This window comes from Medicago sativa, chromosome 4 (assembly GCF_051527215.1).
Source record: "Medicago sativa cultivar Bolivia chromosome 4, Bolivia_mono, whole genome shotgun sequence".
Classification (NCBI taxonomy): domain Eukaryota; kingdom Viridiplantae; phylum Streptophyta; class Magnoliopsida; order Fabales; family Fabaceae; genus Medicago; species Medicago sativa.
Window position 1 is genome coordinate 69,767,527 of NC_140752.1, and position 25,889 is coordinate 69,793,415.

The 25,889-nt window shown below is 32.7% G+C and overlaps 3 protein-coding genes and 1 long non-coding RNA gene across 5 annotated transcripts; 2 read left to right on the plus strand and 2 right to left on the minus strand.

Annotated features, from left to right (window-relative positions):
• The first annotated feature begins 1,017 nt into the window (after nt 1–1,017).
• On the plus strand, nt 1,018–5,352 carry LOC146931305 (auxin transporter-like protein 5). Its single transcript, XM_085702778.1, has 8 exons — nt 1,018–1,382; nt 1,517–1,702; nt 1,885–1,997; nt 2,246–2,429; nt 2,564–2,661; nt 3,740–3,947; nt 4,053–4,310; nt 4,799–5,352. Exons 1-8 carry the CDS (start codon nt 1,218–1,220, stop codon nt 5,057–5,059), a joined length of 1,473 nt encoding a protein of 490 aa, XP_085558904.1. The 5' UTR covers nt 1,018–1,217; the 3' UTR covers nt 5,060–5,352.
• Nucleotides 5,353–10,747: 5,395 nt separating this feature from the next.
• On the plus strand, nt 10,748–16,858 carry LOC146931306 (uncharacterized). The gene is made up of 3 exons (XR_015006635.1): nt 10,748–10,976; nt 11,091–11,137; nt 16,441–16,858. It is a non-coding gene; the product is annotated as an uncharacterized LOC146931306 (long non-coding RNA).
• On the minus strand, nt 13,959–15,145 carry GRP2B (glycine-rich protein 2B). The gene has a single exon (XM_085702794.1). The coding sequence runs from the start codon at nt 14,741–14,743 to the stop codon at nt 14,132–14,134; it is 612 nt and encodes a 203-aa protein (XP_085558920.1). The 5' UTR covers nt 14,744–15,145; the 3' UTR covers nt 13,959–14,131.
• A 4,136-nt stretch (nt 16,859–20,994) lies between the features above and the next one.
• Nucleotides 20,995–24,652, minus strand: LOC146931308 (V-type proton ATPase subunit E2-like). 2 transcript variants are annotated; one of them, XM_085702789.1, is made up of 7 exons: nt 24,496–24,652; nt 24,273–24,404; nt 23,900–24,000; nt 23,583–23,739; nt 22,316–22,518; nt 21,404–21,503; nt 20,995–21,287 (listed from the first exon to the last, which is right to left on the minus strand). In XM_085702789.1, exons 2-7 carry the CDS (start codon nt 24,372–24,374, stop codon nt 21,264–21,266), a joined length of 687 nt encoding a protein of 228 aa, XP_085558915.1. In that variant the 5' UTR covers nt 24,375–24,404; nt 24,496–24,652; the 3' UTR covers nt 20,995–21,263. The 2 variants fall into 2 exon arrangements, with proteins under 2 accessions (XP_085558915.1, XP_085558914.1); XM_085702788.1 differs by having other exon boundaries at nt 24,500–24,643.
• Between the last annotated feature and the right edge of the window lie 1,237 nt (nt 24,653–25,889).

The following is a 25,889-nucleotide window of genomic DNA, read 5'->3' on the forward strand; positions in this document are numbered from 1 at the left end:
GGGGTTGACCACGCTCACACAGGCTGAAGGAAGTTCCCCTGGATCGAGGGTTACCCACGTCCGTACCAACATGTAAAATTGTCAGGATAAAGGTTTGCCAGTTAAGCACTACTTAGCCCCTATATATACCCAGGCCTTAGCCTTAGGTCAAGTATGACATTTCTTACCCACAACTTGCGACCTCTCCTGTTGAACCCTACATTGACTTGGACATTGGAGCACGTGTAGGTGCACAACCCCCCTCTGTCTCACTGGGGGCTGACGATCAACACCAACAAATTCATCTCCTCACTGCAGCTCAAAAGAGTCAGTCAGGCCAACGACTGACAAATTGGCGGATCAACCCCAACAGGTGGCAGATCCAAGTAGTTCAACCGTCCTCCTTGGTCCAACCAAATCATATCTATATTAGAAGATAAATGCATCATTTATCAAATCAATTTAAAAAGTGAAATTTATCTTATAATAAAGACCAGGTGAAATAAGTTTTTATGAAAAGTTGTGTATTTAATTCATTTTTTTAGCAAGTGTATTTAAGGTATTGAAGGAACTCTTAACAAGATCCTTTTATTAATTGTGATATCTCATCCATTGAATTCCTTTTTTCTCTTATGTTTGGTGGAATAAAGATCATTCTATTTCATCATAAAATACACGTTCAGGAAAACTCTTTCATTATGCTCTATTCATTTAACATATCTTTGGTATCAATGAGTATGTCAGAATCACGATGATCTATCATAACACCAAACACACATTCAATTTAAAATATAACAAGAGTCTAAGGTAAATTCCAAAAATTGTAATTACAAAAAGGGACTCCAAAACCAAGGGGATATCGTCAAAGCACCTCTAGAGAGTTGTTTGTTTTGTTTTATTTATTTATTGAAAAAGTGATTTTAATTTAAGCTACTCGTTTCCCGAAACCGTTCTCTACAATACCTTTCATACCAGCCTTCGAGAACCACTTTTGTGTTCTGTCTAGTATATATATACCTCCACTCCAATACTCCTTTTACCAATCTCAAGCCTCTCTTCCTTACAAAAACAAGTTACTTATATCGAGAGTGTGAAACTAGTCCCCTACCACAAAAGAGAATAAGAACAAGTTACCATATAAAGATAGAGTGAAACCACAAGGAAACAAGAGTTAAGACCTTATTAGAGAGTGGAAAGCAAGTTGAAGTGATATTACAGATATATATTTCTAGTAGAGAATGGAAATGGCAAATGATAAAGTTGCTGAAACGGTAATAGTTGGGAACTATGTAGAAATGGAAAGTGAAGGAAAACCACCACAGGACATAAAGTCCAAGTTATCAAACTTCTTATGGCATGGTGGTTCTGCTTATGATGCTTGGTTTAGCTGTGCTTCCAACCAGGTTAGTTTCTCATCAATCATCATTAATGTTTTGTTATATATACAGTTATTATATTTATATATTGTTATATGGTTTTTCATTTATGAGGTTTAATAATATTATTATTATGTTACATTATATGATATGTGACTCAGGTGGCTCAAGTTCTGCTTACGTTACCATACTCATTTTCCCAGCTGGGAATGCTTTCTGGCATACTTTTTCAACTCTTCTATGGTATACTTGGTAGCTGGACTGCTTACCTCATTAGCATACTCTATGTTGAATACAGAACAAGAAAAGAAAGAGAAAAAGTTAATTTCAGAAGCCATGTTATTCAGGTAATACTTATCTCCCTAACCAACTCCATTAAATTTAATTGTTATGTGTGTTCGGTATCACGGTGAGTATGTCAGAATCAAGACGACTCGGAGTAATTCTAGTACATTTACCGTGATACCAAACATAGACTTTATCATCTTATAGAGGGTTGGACAAATTAATTATGATTAATTATATGCAGTGGTTTGAGGTTCTTGATGGACTCCTAGGGAAACACTGGAGAAACGTGGGCTTGGGATTTAATTGCACATTTCTTTTGTTTGGATCTGTTATCCAACTTATAGCTTGTGCAAGGTATCTACCACCTACTCTGACCTCTTTCTTTAACTCTTTCTTGATTCTTCATTATTTACTACTTGTAGCTAGCTAGATCAATAAAACAATTCTCTGTTTTACTACTTACAATTTTTTATCTAAATTAAAATAAGCAACGTCACATGCATCTCTTATAATGAATAAACTACCACCTGCAACACCAATATTTATTGGGGTGTGCATGAATTTGAACATTGTTCTAATTAATTAATTTTGTCTACTTCCAGCAACATATATTACATAAATGATAATCTTGACAAGAGGACTTGGACTTACATTTTCGGAGCTTGTTGTGCCACCACTGTTTTTATTCCTTCATTTCACAACTATAGAATATGGTCCTTTTTGGGTCTTGTTATGACCACTTACACTGCTTGGTATCTTACAATTGCAGCTGTTCTTCACGGTCAGGTAATTAATTAATTTAATTCATACCTAATAAATAATTATCAGAATCTTAACTATTTAGTATTTACAATATTTCAAGAGTATCATTGCCAATATTAATTAATTAATTTTGGTTTATATGTTGTTGTGGTGTATAGGTGGAAGGAGTGAAGCATTCGGGTCCAAATAAAATAATTCTATATTTTACAGGGGCCACAAACATTCTCTACACATTCGGGGGACATGCCGTTACTGTGTAAGACAATATCAGATATTTTATATTCGTGTCCTTTACGTTTTAACACATACACCCCATGTGTTTTTTATTTTCACCCCTCATGGTATTTTACTTGCCTTTGGACGTATCATTATAAATAAATTCAGTACTAGTTGGTAGAGCTTAATTAATTAGTTAAAGTAGTACAATACCATAGTGGAAAGCGAAATAACCATGCAACAATTGGGGCTTAAAGTCATTTTGATTGTGACTCAACCTTAACTTCTCTAGACATAATCTGAACATAGATGTATATTGACTCAACCTTAAGTCCTTAACCTCTTTAGACATAATCGGAACATGAATATATCTAATCACACGTTACAGTACATTTTTCCTTATGTATATAATATCCAAAACTTAAAAATAGGTTACTAATTGAAAATAAAAACTTTTTAACCCCAAAATACCCTTGGTAGGCGTGGGAGGCAAAAAGTGTCCCTTTTTCCTTAAACTCCATGAGTTTTCTTTTAGCATTTAGCTAGAAAGCCAAGGTTCTTTCTTTGAAATGGTTCTATCATGCTTTTATGCTTTTTATTATGAAGAAGACCCTCATAGATTCAGGCATCCAGCTTTTTACAGTGAATAATGCTACATCTCGTTAAAAAGCAAACTTTGAGCCAAAATATTGACATTCTATTTTGCTATAATTTTAGACCCCAAAAATGGTATTTTCATCATCTTCTTTGTTCTAGATATTGCTTTATTAATAAAAGATTAAAATTAAAATAATTTTCGTACAAATTAAAGTAACCTATAGTAAATAGAAAAGTAGCTCTTGGACCTAAGGTCACTTGGTTAAAAATTAGTTATACAAACAAAAGTAATTTATCATAGTCTGTTAATCCCGACTCAGAGAGTAAAAGGTTACAATAGAGAGACATTTGATATATTAAGGTGCAAGTTCGAACCCTTGGTTCTTCACTTCACTTCACTTCACAAGAGTTATTGTCTTTTTTGGATTTTAAGGCAACATACATGGTTGTATAAGAGTTATTGTCCAAATGAAGAAAATAAATTAATAATGAGATGATGATAAATGTATTGGTTGGTACAGGGAAATAATGCATGCGATGTGGAAGCCACAAAAGTTCAAGGCCATATATTTAATGGCTACCCTATATGTGCTGACACTGACAATTCCATCGGCTACAGCAGTTTATTGGGCATTTGGTGACATGCTTCTTAATCACTCCAATGCTTTTGCTCTTCTTCCAAAATCACCCTTCCGTGACATGGCTGTTATTTTAATGCTCATTCATCAGGTACCTAGCCCTAGCTAGCAACACATTCATATAATATAAATATAATTCTATTATGTTATGTAACACAAATTGATTAACATGTTAATTGGAAATTATGAATTGCAGTTTATAACATTTGGGTTTGCATGCACACCATTATACTTTGTGTGGGAGAAAACAGTAGGGATGCATGAGTGCAAAAGTTTATGCAAACGTGCATTGGTGAGATTGCCAGTGGTTATTCCAATTTGGTTCTTGGCTATTATATTCCCTTTCTTTGGACCCATCAATTCCACCGTTGGATCTCTCCTTGTCAGTTTCACCGTTTACATCATCCCAGCCCTTGCTCACATCTTCACCTTTAAATCATCCTCTGCTCGACAGGTATAATATTACATGTACAAAAATATGTATACTTAATTTTGTTACATATTATTGTCACGCATACTTACATAATTTTTACAACTATAGTATATTTTTCTAATGAAAAATTCTCCTGACATTAATTATTTCGTGTGAGTATAGCAATATATTTTTCCTTTTCCAATAGTTTGACTGAGCAGTAGCATATACTAGTAGCATGCAGTGTTAGAATTTATTCCATTTATTATTCTAAGTAAAGTAATTTGCCAACAGAAAGAATAGGTATATGGAAACGAAAACTGTGTTAGCGTATTGTCACCGTCTAGCAGACCAGACCAGACCAGACCCGAAACTTTCTCCACAAAAATCCGATCCTTTTTACACTTTTTACTTACCACATTAATTTCTGCATTATTAATATCATAGTAGTAGTTTATTTCATTTATTATCATAAGTAGTACACATTTTATTTTTATTATTGAATTGAACTGGTATATGGTGTGATGCAGAATGCTGTGGAACAACCTCCCAAGTTTGTTGGAAGATGGGTAGGAACATTTGTGATCAACGTACTTATAGTGGTGTGGGTCCTAATTGTGGGATTTGGATTTGGTGGGTGGGCCAGTATGGTGAATTTTGTACACCAGATTGATACATTTGGACTCTTCACAAAATGTTACCAATGTCCTCCACCAACACCTTCTGTTCCAACCATGCCACCTCACCAGATGAATGCCACTGCACCTTCGCCGCATCACCACCACCACTGATATATCGAGCATTGTATTGTACGATCTTGATGAGGCTTCGACGAATCGATTAATGGATGATGAGGTGCATGTGTTCTACTTGTTATATGGAGAATGATAAATTAGGGAAAGTACTTGATCAGTCGCATCCTGCATTTGTTATGTATTGGTTGTGTCATAAATTTATTATAAGCCATATGTATTAATCCTTCTTCAATTTCTTTCTATTTATAGCTTTAAGGTAGTTGAGTTTTTTGTCATGGTTAGTTTCACAAGAATATTGAAAAATAAAAACAAAAAAAATGTTCATGGAATTGCACAGTTTGTTTACTAGTTAAAATATTTGCTATTTTGTTATCTTACTAGTGACTTGCTATCTTGCTCAAATGAAGCATTTTAGCCGATGTTTGGTTCCACATCCGTAGAATCAAATTTGAAACATGGGTTGATCAAAGAATGGTTGACCAAATTATGCAACTCTTAACAAATGTTAAAATTGGCCGTGAATATGGCAAAATCACGATAACAACATCGTGTATTGTTCAAGATATAAAATGTAATTTACGCCAAAATTATGGTAGTTTTATGTGATTCTGTCAACCTCATCGTCAATCAAAACATATACTACTTAATTGGGTTATAAGTGAAAATTCAGATTGCATTTGGAATGCGACATATGCAGATTCCCACGCGTGGAAACCAAATTTCTAATGTGAAAAATAAAATCTGTTAAGTAGACTGAAGCAATAGTTTAGAGACAACAAATTCTACCCTCTATCAGAATGTAAGAAAGGACAGACACTTGGATCATGATATCCCATGATGCTCCAATATAGCTCTTGTATTATCACTAATTTAAGTGTTCTTGTATTTAGACTGATTCAGATTCAGTAGAATTAATATAATGACAGACATTTGATTTGAAAGGTTGTTGATGATTCAATCATTTAAATTATTTTGATATGAAAGGTTTATATTTTCCAGTTATGTAGTAACACATCAATTTCATACACCTATTCTTACTATAATCCATTACTCTCTGCTGAAGTAATTATTGGTTGAATGAGAACAAGAATATGAACAAGATATTCTGAACTTCACAGAAACGTATGAAGGTTTCTATAAATCATAACACAAAATTAAAGTGTAGTTATTCAAAATAGAATCCTAATTTAGCCAGAACAAAAAGTTTCCAAAATTGAAGTGATGATAAAAGCAAAAGATATTCTAGTTTTCCATGTCCTCGGAAAAGCAAGACACAAAACTAAACTAAACTCATCAACTTTTTTCTTGTATACAACAAAAATGTGCTGGCTTGAAAATGATTAGAGATGAAATAAAGGTATAACATTCATCTACAAGAATATAGGGAATTATAGGTCCAGAGAGCATCTCTTTCTTTACAGCATATTTTCCCAGACTTTTTCATTGATTCAAATAGCATCAGAAAACCAAATCAAATAACATTGCCAAAAAATAATAAGGCTGTGGTAAAGGTAAAAAACTGTAGTAGTAATTGACACAACACACACATATGAAGAGTTGGGTGGGGAATCTAATTATTAACTCACTCCCTCAAAAGGGTAAAAGAATAAATAGTGACAATGCAATCTATGATCTATCTAAAATATTGGACAGACCTTTCATTCGAATTCTGAGACCTTATACTGTTATTTTACATAACAGGCATGCAAAATGGGAAAGAAAGGAACATAGTTAAAAGGAAAAGAACAAATAATTACATCCATATAGTACAAAGATTTCAGACTTTACTACACTTTTTCAGTTCTCCTTTATTTGGTTTAACTTGCTTTCAATTTTTTCCCCTTAAAGTGAAGAAAAGAATGCTATGCTATCAACTTTGGGGGACATGTTCGTCATAGCTTAAACTACAGAACGGTTTTTGATTAACACAATTTTATTCATTCATCAACGTCAACTTTACTTGTGTTCTTCCAATAAACAAAAGTGTAAACTTTGTCTATTTTTTGATATTGAATTGAGTAAGACAACTGAGGCATTCTTCTTGGAACTCGGAACATTGATTGAACATAAATTATACGTCATTGTTCTACACTAAGCAAATTTCAATCTGGCTATCTTTTAGTAATTCTCAACTACATTCCTCTATATCCTTGGAGTTGCAATGAATTTGATTTTTCTGTAAAGGTGACTATTAAAATAAAATAAAAAATGTCATCACTACCTAATGGATTTAGTACATAGATATATGTTACTAAATGTATGTTTGATTCTTAGTTGAAAATAATTGATTTTGAGTAAATTGATTATGTAAAATTGATTCGGATTAAAAGTGAGTTGAGATTAAAGTGATTCATGTTTGAATTCATTCATATAAATAAGTTGAATTATAAATTGTTTGTAAAAATCAATTCTAAAATAAAAAACTACAATTCTTAGAAAGGGTTGGTGGTTGACTTGGCATGCAACTCGGTCATTTGGAATTCTAGAAATGATACTATCTTCAATAATAGTAACAAGGTGATGGAGGACATGGTCAAGGAGATTAATGTATTGTCTTGACAATGGAGTTTGAATAGATTAAATATTTTTTCTTGTTTATTTTATGAATGGTGTTGGAACGCAAGATATTGTCTATTGTGTTAACTTGGTCATTGGGAGTTGTGTGTTATCATAGGTGTTTATTGTTTGTGTTTTTGTTTTCTTTCTCTTTTTGGGGTTCTTTGTTGCTTTCTTCTCTCTAGAGTAGTGGTCATAGCATATTTATTGTGCCTATTATTTATTTTTTCCTGTCGACTTGCACGTCCGTTGTGAGTGTGGTTTAATATATATGCCGCTTCAAAAAAAAAATTACAATTCTTAGTTTCAAGTTGAATCAATTCCAACTCACTTGAATTGATCTGATGATATGCTTAGAACCTTGGAATATGCTCATTCTCAAGGTCCAACATATTTTGAAGCCAAAAGCAAAATACGATATGAGATCTAACATTTTTTTTTGAGGGAGGTCTAAACATACTTAAAGTTTATATAATTTATTCTAGAATCGTGTGTGTCTATATATATATATATATATATTTTATTCTAGAAGAATGTTAGTAACATTCTTTTTCAATATTTTTTAAAATTTATGTTGATTCCACCACTTAATGTTGAACTCATTTTCAAAATATGGGACTCACATAAAATTCACTCAATAAAAAATGAGTGTTAGAGTGCGTATTAAAAAGAAAGTGTTTCTAACCTTCCTCATCCATACATGTCTCTATATATGTTATTTAATTAACAGTAAACCTCAACATATAAAAATAAAAGGGATTTTATATTATGAAAACCGGCCCAACTCAACAAGGTTTCAAGGTTTGACAATCGTTTGTAATAACATGACTCGTTTGTATAATTTAAACTTTATAAAATAATTGAATATGTATTAAATCAGATTGCACTAAACAACTTGGTCTCTAAAAAAAATTGTAAAATAAGTTATGACACTTATAAAAGGTAAAATAACACTTTTATATTGTACATAATTAAATTAAGGAAAAATATAGATATATAATAAAATGTTAATTTTTAGTTTCCACAAAAATTTACATGCAAATGAGTTTACTTAAAAATTAACAGAGACAAAAACTCATGACGGAAAACATTTGAGAAACTAAAACTTATTAAAAAAAATTATAACTAAAAACAAAATTTAGGATTTTTAGAGAGGGCCAAAAACTTGTTTAACTCTAAAAAAGATTGACAATTGACAAGATGAGTTTGCAAACGATAAAATTTGACACTTTCTTTTCTTATCTTATTAATTTCTCACGCGCTATATGAATTTCAAATTTTATAATCCGAAAAGCTTAAATACCTAACAAAACCCTTCAAAATACGTTAAATATTTCAAATTTTATAATCCAAATAAAATGCATAAGAAAAGAATAGGGTGGAAAAAGAATTTTCCTACCAATGCAACGAAACAAATGTAAAACAACCCAATAAAAAACTTTCTAAAAAAGGCCCACGTGACTTCGGTCAAAATAGAAAGCCCTTCAAGTATGAATGGTCACATTCTTACTTCTACAAAATAGGAAGTTCTTTTCTATCAATCTTCCCCTATAAATACCCACAAATCCGTCCCCGTGAGCTTAACACAGTTGGCAGACACATGCATTGTTATATGCAGAGGTCGGGGTTAGAATTCCAGACACCCCACTTATTCACCTTGAAAAATGTGAATTCTGTCACTAGGCTACTTGACCAAAAAAAAAAAAAAAACCACAAAGCCTTCACAAATTCTCATTTCATCTCACATTTTTTTCTTCCTTTTTCTTCTACAATGTGCTTCAACCGTTGGACTTTCATACAACAAGGTTACTCTAATATTTTAGGAATTATATGAATGGTCAAAGATCATAGTCATTTTGTAAATTAGCACCATTTGTTTGCGTGAGGTTCATCATCAAAATCTCATTCCCCCTGGACATAAAACAAACATTAACACTACCTCCTTCTCATCAGTCTTATTGCACAGTAGATTTGACATTAAATGTTTAATAATTTTGTGTCATAAGCTTCAATATCAATGTAAATGTAAAATGAAATGTACAACCTATTAATAAAATGAGAATTCAATTCATTTTTGACTTTTTATATTTTTGTATCTTTTAGGTTTGGTCATTTTCAACTATGTGTTCTTAATATTATATGTCAATGATGTTCTGTAATTTTCGGATTATACAATTTGAAACATGGTTCGGATTTCAGAACCGAGCTAATGGTATTTTGAAGAAAAAAAAATAAAGTGCATGAGAAACACGTATAGTGGGAAAAATAATAGCCTTCTAAGCTAATGTATATTTGGTTTAAAAGTAGCAATGATTTTGAAATAATTAATTTTTATTAAAAGTGAGTTTAATTTTTTTAGGGGTTAAAACTGAGTATAATGTAAATTAAATTATGTTTAGATACATTAAAATAAAAATGATTTTATCAATTTATATTATAAGGCTCAAGTGTTTTAAAAACATATGGCGGTCCAGGCATAATTTATTAATTAAGCACAATTTTATAATACATTTACATTAATATCACGTTCTGTATTACAATCATGTTTGACAACTAAACCTAAATTTGTAGTACAAGAAAACAGAGGAAGGAAATAGTGTTTCATTCTTTGCAGTTTTTCATTCCAACTCATCTTCTCTTTTGCATTCTTATTTTCCATTTTTATTCTTCATGTTTTGTTGTATTTGTTGGGATAGTATGATGGCCAACATAGTCTTTTGTATCCTCTAGTAGGTGTTTTTTTTTGAGTTTTTACATGATTAAGATTATAAAATCTAAAATAATACAAAAATAATTCACATTATATAATCGAAACAAGGTAAAATTAAAAATCGGAGAGCGCATGAGAGATGAGTGGCGTGGAAAAAGATATTCTTTGAAGTTTGGTTTCAAAATTGAAGCCCAAAATTTTCTTAAAATCTAGTATGACCCACATGCGACTCGAGTAGGAGTTTTCAAATTCAAAATGTAATTTAAATTAAAAACCGTATAAGCAAGTGCCGTAAATACAACATTTCAGTTTGTATGAAATAAATAAACGTGTTACTTATAAATTGATTATTATGGTAATTGGTAGAGACGAGTAACGTGGGATATAGAGGTGATGAAACAATGTCGACACCATGGAGATTATTATTCCTATGTCCTCTACATGACGACACTCCTGTGTTCTTTTCTTTCTCCACCATCCAATCCTATTATAAATCATTTCCTTTACCCACTTACTGTATCTTTTTTTCTCTCGAGATTTGTTCTGCTTTTAAATTTTGAAGTCAATGCTTGAAATTGAGTGAGCAAATCCAAAGAAACACGAAAATGGGAAACCTACCTCAAGTACTGTTGTGCCTACTCTGTTCTGTTATCTGATTTAGTGCAAATTTCTGCTATAGAAGTGCTGGTAAGCTTCTTTTCCCTGTTTCATTCTTTTCCACTTTGCTCATTCCGAACCATTTCTAATATAGTCTACAATCATTAATAGTCCTGTTTTGTTTATTTTTTTCTTATTCTCAAGAGTCAGGATCTCTGCCCAACTAGTTGGAAAAACTCTCCTCTTCTATGGTAATTCTCCGAGCCAAATTCACATCTCTAGTACATTTTTGGGCTTGTATTTTTATTCTTCATGCATGTTTATATCTGCAATTGTCACCACTGATAATATTAGTCCATATTTTAGTTCCAAAAATATAAATGTTTGCTCCTTGATGTTGTCGGTATCATTTATCTTAGACAATTACTCGATCTGGTGTGGCAGGAAAAATTCCACGATATCGGGAGAGTGGTGATTAACCGGACTGTCACACCTAATCAAGCTGTTTTGCATTGAAAAAAATTCTTCTGCCATGAATAAAAGTGGCAAACTGTATGTTGTATATCGTTGCAATTGCAAATAGCAAAGATCTTACTATCAAGTTAACCTTGTGAAATTTTTGGCAATTTACGCAGCATATGTCAGTGCTAAGTTGTTGCTCTTTATGTCTTGTAACTAAAGTTATTGATTCATCTGTCAGTACATGCCCATGTATATAAATCTCTTGCATTCGCATTTTTTAAATCACATTTGAAAGTGCAAGAAAATAGCTTGAAGAAAGAACATAAAGTTGTTGACTTTTGTTTCACAACTGGAGGATTTAATTTCAAAATTACACATACTATCCTATATTCATTTGCATTTTAACTATCGAAAAAGTCTGCACACCCCAATTCAAAAGAATCTCACTCTCATCTAAGATTCACTCACTTTTTTTTTCCTTCTAGTTTCCTAGTATAAGCTCTCATCTCCACAATTATCACCAGCCAGAGCCTCCTTGGCACCATCATATTTTGACTTCTCTCTCGTATGCGCTTTTTGCCTCTCTCTGAGTTGCATGTTACACATTTTGGCTTCTTCTCCCAGGCACAATATGTAGAACCTCTCTATTGCACCACCAGGTCTACATGATCTCTCTATCATGCGCGCATATTTGCAGTATCTCTCAATTTTGGGATTAGACCGGTAGGATCTCTCCGCACACATAAATTTGCAAGATCTCTTTGTTGTGTGCTCAATTTCACAAGATCTCTATGTCAAACTAACAGATCTGCACAATCTCTCTATCTTGCACACAAAATTGCAAGAACTCTGCCATGTGCGCAAATCTTCAGGAACTCTGTCACGCAAATGTGCATAGGGATTTTAATTTAAGGATTTCGCAATTTATGGATTTTAATTTGGGGGTTATGATTTTAGCATTTTTTATTGAGATGAAAAACAATTATTTCAAATTTAAGTTCTTCACATAAACCTACAATGCAGAATATAAATACAAATTAAAGTTCAGTCAAATTACTTCAAATTGGGGATTACAAATTGAAGTTCTCTTCACATAAGGGGTGACGGTAATGCACATACATTGGAATTGTAGTTGATTATTTGTGGGTTTGATCATTTGTTGACATACAAGATTTGGGATTTTTGTTGCCTATAATGTTGATTATTTTTTATGTGTTAATAGTTGTATTTTAGTTTATTACTTGTAGATTTCTTCAAAACCGGATATTCTATTGTTAAATAATTCAATCAATCACTCATGGTTGTTTTTAACTTGTTGATTTGCTGAAATGTTTTCATTATCTGTTTTTGTTTTTTCAAAGATTTTAATACTTTGGTTTACTTGCATAAAAAAGACAACTAAAGTATGAAAATATAGTAACAATTTAATATAGCTGTACCCTCTAGGCTAAAGTACTCGATAGATGCACAAGTCTAAAATTGATAGGAAGAAACAGATTTTAGATTTAGAAGTGTTTCATTTCAACACTGCAGTATATTCCAACGTAACCAATTTCCTTTTCCTATGTCAATAGCTATGGGTAAAGTAGCAAGAGGATATTTGGTTAAAAATAGAACCGAGTTGGAGTATAATTTTTCTGCAAAAAAGAGTGATGTAAGCAAACAAAAAGAAAAAGCGGTACTTCATGTTCATGTGGAGTAGCTTGATAATTTGTTGCTGAGAATTCCCTGACATTTATCATGTCATTCTGGAAGATTTTCAGTTTCTATCAACAAGTTTCAGTTTCCACACTAGTACAATCTTCATATCCAATTTGGGTCAAGAACTGTCCAAATCATTAGTAGTCTCAACAACCTTCCCTAAAATATTAATTAAACCAGCTACGACTATTTTACAACCAAGGATCTTTTTAATATAATTGTAACCTTGAGGCTTGATCCTAACACAGTCCTCAAATCCACAATTAAGACTCGTTTGGAATGACTTATTTTTTTAGCTTATGAAAAATAGCTTACTGAACTAAACAAAAGCTTTTACATAAATAAATCCATAAGCTATTGTTTCATAAAATAGCTTTACAAAGTTAATGAATGATATCTAAAAAACCAATCCAAGCAGAACCATTAACTTCTCAAATTTCAAATTAAAACAAACATCTAATCACACTAGACTTTTGAAGATTAACAAACGAAACATGCAATCGTTTATCATGATACTCTTTCAAACTTGGATCACAAATCACACAGTGAATTGTCTATAACGTGGCTTAGATCATGCATAAACAGTTTAAAAATCAACAAAGGCATCAAAACACAAGGAAATATAATTTGTTGGCCTTTCCACAAGACCATCGAACAAACTACTTATATTGATGTTAAAATTAAGCATAAAAAACTCAATCAGCTTAATGAATTAAGCATCACAGTAAGCAATGAGTTGATTCATTCTATGAGTACCTGCAATGAAATTTATCACCAAATGGCACCTTACACCATCACAACAACAAATAAATCAAATGGCAAATCAACCGTAACAAAATTTGCTGAGGCTATGAGCAGATTATGTATAGAGATATAATTTCATGACTAAATAGAAGCAAACGAACAAAATTAAAATAACCCCACATTTCATTCATTATAAAAACCAACCAAGAGTTCGCACAATAGAGACAGATCCAGCAGCATAAAAACCCTAAAAAACTATTGCAAAATATAAAAGATAATATCAAAACCAAAACAGCGACTCCGGAAACATCTAAACCACCACCACTTTACTCAGATCTTCAACGAGCGCTGCCTGTTGGACAATCTCTTGCAAAATGACCAGATTCACCACAGCTGTAGCAGCTTCCACCGCCACTGCCTCCACCACCACCACCTCCATACCTTCCACCGCCACCACCTCCACCGCTGGTACACTCCCTTGCCATGTGGCCAGATTCACCACAGTTGTAACATCCACCACCGCCTCCTCCACGGCCCCCACCTCTTCCACCACCACCATAACCACCACCTCCTCCATAACCACCTCCATCTCCACCATAGCCACCACCTCCTCTTCCACCATAACCACCACCTCCACCACCATAACCGCCACCACCGTAACCACCACCACCACGTTCATAACCACCTCCACCGCCACCGCCTCCGCGTCTCGATCCTTGAACAGAAGCACCATCAGGTCCAGTCACACTAACAGCCTTCGATCTTCCATCGTTATCAGACTCAATCTGATACTCAACAGATTCACCTTCAGCAAGAGAGCGGAATCCATCGGTTTGGATCTGAGATTGGTGAACAAACAACTCCTCACTTCCATCATCAGGGGTGATGAATCCAAACCCCTTCTGATCATTGAACCATTTCACCTTCCCAGTTAATTTTGACCCACTCATGATGAATTGAATTTTTCACACAAACCCTAAAACCCTCTTTTCAATTCAAAGCTGCGCTTTAACCCTAAAAAAACACACTCTCTGGTGAAGAGTGAAGCTTCTCTTATATAACCACTACTCGTTATTTTTACCCTACGATTGAGATAGATCCAACGGTTGTGGTTTATTTGTGAAGATTTTTTTCCTGTTTAAAATTGTTTCTGGATAAACTCAATAGTTTAATGGGCTTTTTTTATTTATTTTGTGGGCCCGGGTTTATTATGGTTCTAATCCGATTTGAATTCTGAAACGGATCTTGTGGTTGGGGGTGCTGGTTTTGTTCAACGTATTGAATGTGGATCGTTGGATTGTGTGAGCCTGCTACTATCACTGATAGTGGAGTGGTCAATGATGCTTCCTTTTCCCTTTGAACTATTTTGAAAATTAAAAAAATTTATTACGTCTGTTGATTCTCACTTTTCTAGAAAAATATCTATCTCTCCATCCCACCGTACGGTTACGGTGTGGGTTATCCTTCATAATGTCATGTCTTGTGGAGTAGGTGTTTGAAAATTGCTCTTTATCTTTTAAGATTCCTCTAATGCATAAGAAAATTATTTTGATATCTTTAACGGTAGTTGATTATCGTTCATTAATGAACTAAATGTTAAAGAGTAAAGTGCAGTTAACTGTCGTTTAAGTATTGAAGGTAATTTTGGATGTGTGAGAGCAATTTAAGAAGCTTAAACAACAATACACTAAATGTTTAGGAAGAAAAAACGAGTTAAGTCTGCATGTCAATGTATTTAACTTGTCGTTCTAGATGATGATCTTGTCGGACTTGAGATTATGGGTTGTTGATGTTGAATGGCTTCGGTGAGCGTTATCTCGTCAGCAACAAGCTTCTTAGCAGGACGAATGTGGGTGGTGTATTAGGCCAAACATCGACGATCAAGTCAGTAAGTGTCATGCAATAATAGGTATTTTTAGGGTAAAAGTGAATGTACATGACCCAGAGTCTATGAGTTAGTATTTAGAGTACGTTTACGATTTTGGTCTTCGAACCTTTACTTGGACAGTTGTAGTCCTTAAACAACTGTCAACAGATCAAGATAGGATGGCCTCGAATCCAGACTTAAGGGTTCATATTGCCTCCAGAGGTCGTTATTCCCATGTGGTCATGCGTGACGCCCATACCATGTTTCTTATGGGCATTGTACAAAGAGCCTCTGACAACATATGTTGGGTTGGGTCTCAGCTCGGGCCAGAACAGATTGACTGAGCTTTTTTTTTTTTTTGGGTGTTTTTACTGAGTAATTATGTGAATTACAAACGCCAAATCATTTGTACTTTGTTGCTAGAAACTCACATTCACACATAAGTGAAGGAGTCGAGGTTAATCAATATTTCGACATTTTGAGTTGAGGTAAATTCACATAATTACTATTTCGACATTTTGGCATTCTAAGTCAAGGTTAATTCAAAAAAATTACAAATAGTCATTGGATATTCACACATAAAATTGAAGAAGTCGAGGTCTAAACTCGATCATGATGTTCGACCTAACAATTTTGACATTTTATCAGTTTGGTTAGGACTTGTGGATGATTATTTGCTCTTATTATTACCAAATAATAAAATATTTTGAGTTATTCACATTATTCTTAATTAAACAATTATTTTTATAATTTTTTTAAGGAATTCTCCATTTTATCTAGGGTATTCTAGAAGTGATGAGCTGTAATGATTGGATAATGATTCTAGAAGCGATGAGGTGTAATGATTGGATGATGATTCTAGAAGCGATGAGCTGTAATGATTGGATAATGACTAGATGAATCAATGTGGCAAGCTGTCTTAACTAGTACCAAAAACTGGAGAAATAATACACACTTCGATTATTCAAAATATATCCCTTCCTGCTATCTCCACATTTTTCCCTTTAGATAAAAAAAACCTTAATCCCAATTTTGGGATTTATGGTCTAGAAGCAGGGTATTAATGGTGTCTCCCTAATGTCTAAAGATCTTTGTGTTACAATTGGTATCACCTTGTCATGCAACTATGTCTACTTCTGTATAGTGTTTAATTTTTTATTTGAAAAAAAAAAAATGAAGGATGATCGTTATGCTTTTACGTTGTCTAGATTCAATGGACCGGTAGTTTAAATGGCAAATGAGTTAGTATCTATATATTGCATGGTCAACTCATATCGGGGAACAACAACATAACTCATGATACTTGTATTTCCAGGTTTGAATTTCCCAAATTCGACAACATAATTGTTGGAATCTGTCTCTATAGGGGATATCAGTTCCACCTTCCTGATGACACACTACCACCATCATGGTTCTCTTAACCTTGATTCACTTTGAGACCCTTTTCTTCCCAATGACGTTAAAATTACATGTGCTGCAAATTGGACATTTACCCAGCCTAGGCTCAACACCTAACAAATGGGACTGGTCATTTTTGACATAAATATGAATACCTTTTGTTTTCCCTACAACAAACCAAACTCGTGGGTAAAATCCAAAACTATGTGGATCAATTTGACATGGCCTTTACATGGCTAAATCTCCCTATCTACTGTCGGTGGTCACTTCTGAAATGATAATACAACTACTATGGTGAAATCGATGTTCTATTGAAAAGGTATGGTGAAATATGAGAAATTCTTGGTTGGTCACAGGACCAACCCATTGCCATTTGGTCACAGACAATCAACATGTGACACCTCATACACATCTAAAGATAGAAGAGAGAGAAATTGAGATCTGTGAAATAAGAAGGAAAAAAACAACAGAAAAGAGAGAGATGACATCCACCGTGTTTTCTTCACCTTCCTCTCTTTCTCTTACTCCAACCTCAGTTCAACCCACCACCACCGTCCGCCGTCGTTTATAATTATTACACAACCAACGGAAAAAAATGAATTTGGAAAAAGAAGAAGAAAAAAGAATAATTAAAAAAATGGGTATACTGAGTGATTCTTAAAAAAAAAATCATGGTTTAATGACAACTTTATTGTTCTGTATGAGGAACAAATCATGAAAATTCATCATCATCCTATACAATTTTTTCCTTAATCTGTAAAGTTTTCCCCTTAATATAATCTTAAACATCACAATGATTGTTGCTCAATTTGGTTGTGTTCTTCCTGTGATTCGTTGCAAATTATTCGAATCTCACTTTTCGGGTCGGGTTTTCTTACTTTATGATGGCGGCAATGGCAGAAAATTGGACGGCGGCACCGAAGCAAGTGGTGGCGGACGGTGAGCGGTAGGTTGAACAGAAAGAAGGAAGAAAGAAAGAGAGGAAGGAGAAGATATGCGCCGATGAGTTTCAAATTTAATCAGCTATTTCTCTTTTTTTTTATATTAAAAATAAGGCCTTGGATAAGTGTCACATGTTGATTGGCTGTGACCAAATGGCAATGTGCTGTTACCAACCAAGAATTTCTCGTGAAATATATACAACAATATATTCCTAATTATAAGGTTTGTCAGATCTTCAAAACTGATATGGTTGCCTCCTTGGGTCCATTGCAACCATTACCAAACCCTTCTCTAATTCCAATGTAAATAATCATGGACTTTATTGAAGATCTTTCCTCTTCTAGAGGTAGCCGGTTAATATCTGTTATCGCTTATTTTTTGCTTTTGTCCCATCCTTATACTAGGGTTGGACAAAAAACCGATACTCGCCCGAATCAGCATTAACCGATAGATATAAAAGTGATTCAGACGGGTCATTTCTGGGTGAACGGTAGTCGAGTTGTTTCTGTCAGTTTACAATGGATGACAGTGTTCGGTTACGGACTTGGATTTTCAATCCAACGGAACTCGAATCTGACCGATAGATAATAGTAATACACAATACTATTAATGGTGAGACTGCTTTTCCTATGGTCCAATCAGCCTTTTCTCTTTCTTTTCGAGACAAACCCACGTGACCACTTTCTTTATGTGTATTTTAATACTAATTAAATTAATTTTAGCCTCTTTTCTTTCCTAGTTCCTAGTTTCAAAAACCTGAGGACTACTACTTGAACTTTCATATATTCTCACTCAATTTTTCATCTCTCTGAAAACTCAATGGATGCTACTATTCTTCTTCATCTTGTATATCTCAACCTCTCATCTTCACTAGTGATCTAATATAAAAATGCTTTCAACCAAGCAAGATATATTTAGATTGATCTCCTTTGCATAATTTATATTCTTCTATGCCTTAGATTTGGTCTTCTCTACATCATATATGCATCTTTTACAAAATGGGAACATTCAAAAAAGAGGCAAATGAATTTGAAGAGTGTTGTTGTCATATTTACGGGTTTTTTCGTTTCTGGATTTTTCTACCCTTTCATGTTCTTAGATTTTTTATTGATTAAGAACTATTAGAACCCACCCATATAAACCGAGACCCGTTCAATCCATCACCCGAAGTAATCACAGACACCAACGGGTGGAGGTGGGCTGTGTTTTTTCAACCGTGGTTTGCTTCGGATGTCGATTTTTCGGCCGATTCCGACCGAAACTGACCGTTTGTCCACCCCTACCTTATACTGCCCTCAATGTCGCACAATTTTTTTTATACAACATGTTCAAGTTGCATGGTATGTCAGGTTCCATCACAAGTGATAGAAACCCTATTATTTTGAGCCAATTTTGGACTGAATTCTTCACTCTTCAAAGGGCACCCGTCATCAAAACTTACCGCCACCAATACATTAGACAAACTAAAACTGCTAACAAAGGCTTGAAAACTTATGTGCTCGAAAAACTACACACGTAGTATAATACTCCCTCCGTCCCTTAATAGATGACCTAGTTGACAATATACATTATTAACTTGACATACTTTGACCATATTTTTCTATTAATTCACAAAGATAAATAATACTCCCTCCGTCTCTAAATTATAGTTGTTTAAGGTTTGTGCACGTTTATTAAGGAAATGATTACTTGGGTTGATTTTGATAGTAAAATTAGTGTCATTTACTAAAACACCCTTATTAATTGTAGTTAGTGGAGTAGTTAAGTTGGATGAAATTCAATAAATAAGGGTATATTAATGGAAAAAAATAATAAATGCTGCATTGGTATTCTAAAGTGACAATTATTTTGAGAAAAAAAAAGGTAAAGCGACAATTATTGTGAGACGGATGGAGTATCATGTAAGATGTTGTTGGATTCGTCTCGATGAATATTTTTAAGAAAATATTTCACTCCCCTCCCCTAAGAGAAACATGAATTACATTCCTCTCCCCTCTTATGTTAAAATCTATACTTTACTCCCTCATTATATTTTTTTTTATTTCTAATAATCTAGCAAAATAATAATAATCTAACACACTTCGGAAAAAAATAGTATTGCGGGTCTATTTTAATATAATCAAAATTTGAATACATATTTTTTTTATTTTTTATTCAAAATTCCATTAACATATAGTTTTAACCCCTATTATAAAATATGAAACAACCCAAAATAAAATTTAAATATGTGAAAAATTAATAAAGACAATAAATTATGGTTATCTTAAAGTTGATTTTATGTTCTAAATTATAAAATTAATAGCAAAATATTTAAATTTAATTATCATTGACATTTAAATTATAAAGAAATGAATTTATTTTTCTTAAATGGTGGTTCAAAATTAGTATATATCATAAAAATATGTATTTATGTTAAAATAAATTAAAGTGTAGTTCATATTTATTTATTAAGAGAGGGGGTTGTAATTCAAGGATCTTATAGGGGAGAGGAGTATATATTTTAATTTTCAATGGAAGGGAGTGTATATTTTAACATAAGAGGAGATGAGAGTGTAATTCAAGCATCTTTGAGGTCATCGAAGGACGGAGGGAGTACAAGCTTTCACTCTACAATTCAGTCCACATCATTTGAGGTCATTTATGGACAACCAACTCTAACTTTCTTACCTTATCCAAAAAGTGAATATGAAAATATGTTTGTAACTTCTTTGAAATAATTGTTCGACACACCGATGATACAAAAGTCATCCGAAATTCGTATTTTCTAATAAAAAAAAAATGATTTGTAGACTAACTACATTAATGTCATATTTTATGCATAATATTATAAATTTTAATGAAAGTTTTAAAATTATATGTTCGCCCGCGCAACATGCAAATCTGAATCTAGTTTCTTATTAGTTACAAACCTGCACACAGTAGTATCCCATAACTCATATGGATCACACATGTTATCATAATAGTTTCAAGAATAGAGTTAATAAAACAAACTCATTTGAAAGGTATACCTAAGATTGAAATTATGCCAAAATTGAAATATAGTTGAACTTATTCTTTGTTGAGATCAAACATAAAATGCAATTTATTTTTAATAATTATTATGTATCTCATCTAATTTTGAAAACAATACAAAACATTGGAGACATGCAACACATAACCTTATAACAAAATGAAAGATAAAGTTAAAATGAGTGTCATTTGCTGTGATCAAGTTCCACAAGATGTGGCAATATAGAATTCAGATTGCACCGTCATGTTCAACTTTAAGCTAGCAGACGCTTTCGTATCTGCAAGTGCAAAAATAAGTTTTAATCAATAATAATTAACCTTTTCACTAACAATTAAGGTAATACTTAAGATTCTGATTGAAATCAATGTAATGAGTGTAAGGTAATGAACATGCCTCGGGCAACTTTTGTCGAAAAATGACATCAAGTCGCGCGTCAAGAGTATTTTCCAACACTATCTTTCCATCCTCTGAGGCCAATACTACTCCTCCAGAACTACATTGAAATAAATAAATAAGCATACACACAAAGTACATCATTTATTAATCATGAATTAGAGAGAGATTTATTTTGTATGTCACCTAATTTTTGTCGTTAATTTTATAGTATTTTCTAGTAGCATTGAAGGTGTTTTCATACAAAAGAATAAGTACGCATACAAAGCTTGTAACTTAATCAAAGCTTAAATTTTTGTGTTAGTCTAATACATCTATCCCATTTTTTTTTATTGAAAATAAGGTGATAAGATAAGTAAACTTTTACAACAAATTGGCATGATAAACAAGGAAATGAATAATCTATTGTTTTAGAACTTGTCAATTTTCGTCATAATATAAAATGTCATAATGGACGGAAAAAGAGTAATTAAGATGAAATAAACCCGTCCTTAAACTATATAAATAAACGTCTACCAAAAAAAAAAAACTATATAAATAAACCAACCAGCCCCTAAGCTATGTAAATTTCACCAATTTAGTCCCTAAAGTATATTAAAATTAAAATCTGTCAATTTAGTCCCTTACTTCTTAATAGTAGAGACTGAAATTGATGGATTTTGTATAGGTTAAGGACTACTTGGTATATTTCTATAGTTTATCCACTAAATTGAACATAATGATAGTTTAGATTTAGAGACTAAATTTATAATTGTTCGATTAAGATGTATGGAAGTATCTGATTCTAATAAAAAAAGCAATAGAAAGTACAAAGGGTTTAAATAAAACTTAACACAAACTTAGACAAATCAAACAATTAGAAAGTACAAAGGGTTCATGGTAATTTAATCAAAGATAAATAGAAGGATATACCAAAAAGGTTCATGCGTATCCACATCGTCATTTTTTGGTTGAGGTGGGAGATAAACACGATCATCAAGGGCAATCTTAGGGGGTTGCACATTTGCTTTCTCTGAGTATTCTTTTTTGACATCCTCTAGCAACGATTCAACAAGCTTACGATCACCCTCTCTACATCGTAGTAGCACAGATGGTTCCCTCAGGCGTAGTAAACCCTACAAACACATGCAATAAATTAACCATGTCTCAGCTAGCATTATTAACAATTGGAAAATAATTTTTTACACCCAAAAACCACCCGGACCATCTGTGGAGCGAAAACGTTCTTAATAAACTTCTTCACATAATTAAAATGAGTTTATTAATAATGAGTTTACACCCAAAAACCACCCAAAAACAATTAATAAACTCATTTTAAAAAACAAAAACAATTATGTGAAGCTTTGAGAGGTCACTTGACAATCAGCGTCAACCCATAACCATTGAGGCCGGGCTATGGCACATGGAATCAACATTTTTGGGACCCGAAAATATTTCTATTTATAATATAAGGCAAAAATCGAACAATTATATAAATTGAAAATTAAAAATTATACATATGGATAACAATGCTAATAATTATACAAACGAATTACAATGCTCTAGTGGCAAGACAGACTACACATGGGCACGATGTTTTGTTCAACTCAGTTTTAAATTGGTCAAACTCAAGATTTGAACCCATTACCATAAATACCTTTCAAAAACCCCACACTATTAGGACATTCCAAGAATGCAAGGATCTATGTATACTACATCGGAGGCAAGTGACACAACTAATTTATTCAATAATTTTATTTTTGTTCTATTTAAAATTAAGTATTGACCTTATAAAAAAGTGAATGCTAACCAATGTCCAAAGGGTATTGGACGTTAAACATCCAAAATAAGTAAGTTTTCATAAAAAAGTTATGTAATCATTACTTGGTTAAAAGTAACATCATATATTTCCAAAATAAAATTTTTATTTGTAGAATCCTTAACCAATGCTCTGAGGATACTGGTTAGCAAGACCCTATAAAAAATTAGGAGAAATGAAGGTGACGATCAGACAAGGTGTCAAAGATTCACACAATTCCACAAATTACTTAACCCTAACTAAGTATTAAAAACTGCTTGTTCAAAAAAAAAGTATTAAAAACTGTGTTTTTTATATTGTTGTTGGCAATTTGTGTTTAATGAAAATGATAAAATTTGGATGTATAAATGATATCATTGTCTAAAAAAATGACGCAAATACCTGAACAATTATTTCTTTGATGAGTTTCTTGTATACTTGCTCATCATTTGAGATGTGTAGAAGTGCCTTTTTAGCATCATCTTTCATAGAACTCACCACCTCATCCTGTGCTTGGAGTACCTTTATACGAGATGCATTCAGCTGCATCGAGTATTCACTACTCATGCAAACAAACAAAGTTTCGTCAAAGGTTTCCTAATTTTTAATTGAAATAAATTGTAGTAATTTCTAATGTTTCTATAGCAAGTTTAATCTTTAAAATTTTTACTAATTAGTCTTTTGAAAATAAAATAAAAAAGAAGTACTAATTCACTCACATTTTTCGACGAACATCAATCTGTTTGGCCTTTCGCTCGTACTCTTGTCTGATCTTCCTTTTTTCAGCTTCAAGTAATTGTAGTTTCTCAATATTGAATTCCTAAAGTGAATCACGACAATTGAAAATTCAACAAGATAAAGAAATCACCAATCCATTGATATTCAAATTATTAAACATTTTACAAAACATAACATTAATGACGATAGGTTTGTAAGTTGTCAATTAAAAATCAATGCTGGTCGGATTGATAAAGATTCAACTCAGATCCCATAAGAACCTGAATTTGAATCTTGTTGCCGATGTGAGCTTTCGACCAAGACCTAACTTGTCTAATTATTTTTCATGAGAAAAAACTTATCAATTAAACATACTTCCTCTGCGGCAACAGATATTTCATTAGCTTTCTCCTCAGCTTCTTGGCGGATGAACCTAATCATCTGCTGAATTTGCTTTGAGACATCTGCATCCTTCATCTTTTCTTTCCTCTTGGATTTTCAAAGAACCTAGGAAAACATGTAAACACAACCCATTATCCATTTTATTATCAATTTCTCAAACATGTAAAGACAAAAAGAAAAACCAGTATATTTTCACCTACGATCAATTTCCTTCTCGAAACTTGCTACTTGCAACAAAAGTGTTACTATTTTGATTCTAAGACAATGGCACAACTAACTTATGTGCGATACTATGTTTCAAATTGATATATGTGTTGTGTAATAATTAACAAAAATGGTAAATTTAAATGAGAAAATAATGAAATATAGAGATAATTATTAGCCTTCATCCACTTGTTTAGTCAACAACCATGCATACATCATTTGTGCATTAGTTACGGCCTGTTGAGAGATTGGATCTTGAACAAATATATCCTATTCTAGGAATATTGAACAAGCAAATCAAGGACAAAAGAAATGAATTACAAATAATTTATTTAAGTTCATATTTGACACTGTATTTATACGTTTTTTTTTTCTATTAATTTTTCTCTAACTTGCAATCAAATCTTCAACGCTTAAATTGAACGTGTTTTTATAAGGTGTCTGTATACGTGCTAGTACTTATTACAATTATTCTAACTCTAACCCGAAAATAAGACACACCTTCCTTGAAAAAAATTACTTTGTTAATCAATAAAAAACCATTACTTTTATGACTTTTAAAGTAAATACAATCGAAGTAAAATATGCTCGACAATCAAACAATTATGATTCTTCTAAAAAAAATCAAACAATTATGATTGTTTGACAATGCAATTTTTTTTGCATATTAACTAAAGCTTTATTTTTTATTTTTTTTAAGTCCACAAAAAACATAGATTTCTTTCTTAAAAAAAATAAAATAAAAGACTACAAAAGTTTCCACATCGCATTTTTTTTTATTTAATTGGTGGTTGGGAGAATACTTCTTTCATACTTTATATGTCACTTTTGGAAGAAAAAAAAAATCTGTTTTATTATATGTCACTTTACAAACCAATGTAAGCTTTACAAAATTATATCGGAAAGTTGTTCTCATAAGGTTTAGTTTTGCCACCCTGTCCAAAATTATCTGAGTGTGTCGTATTCTTTTGGTAAGGTGCTTATTCTTCTCTGGACATTTGATTGCAGTGGCAGTTCTAAGGCTCGACGAGCTCGGACACTTGCCCGGGCATCGGCCCAATTTTTTAACAATTTCTTATGTAAATCTCCCTGAATTTCTTATATAAACCCCTATAAATTGAGCAATTTCTTTAAATTTTTGATTATTTGCTTGCAATTTTTTATGTAAACGCCTATAATTTTTTTTAAATGTGTTGCAATTTTTTTTGCCCAGGCTTTATAATAATCCTGGCTCCGACACTGTTTGATTGAATTTTATGTTAATTTTGATATAGATATCTCTTGATTATGTTCCTCTATCATATGTGTTATTGTTGGGTCTTACTTCGCAATTGCAACGAGATCCTAATGATCACCCTACCTATATATCTTTCATGTGTTGTTACA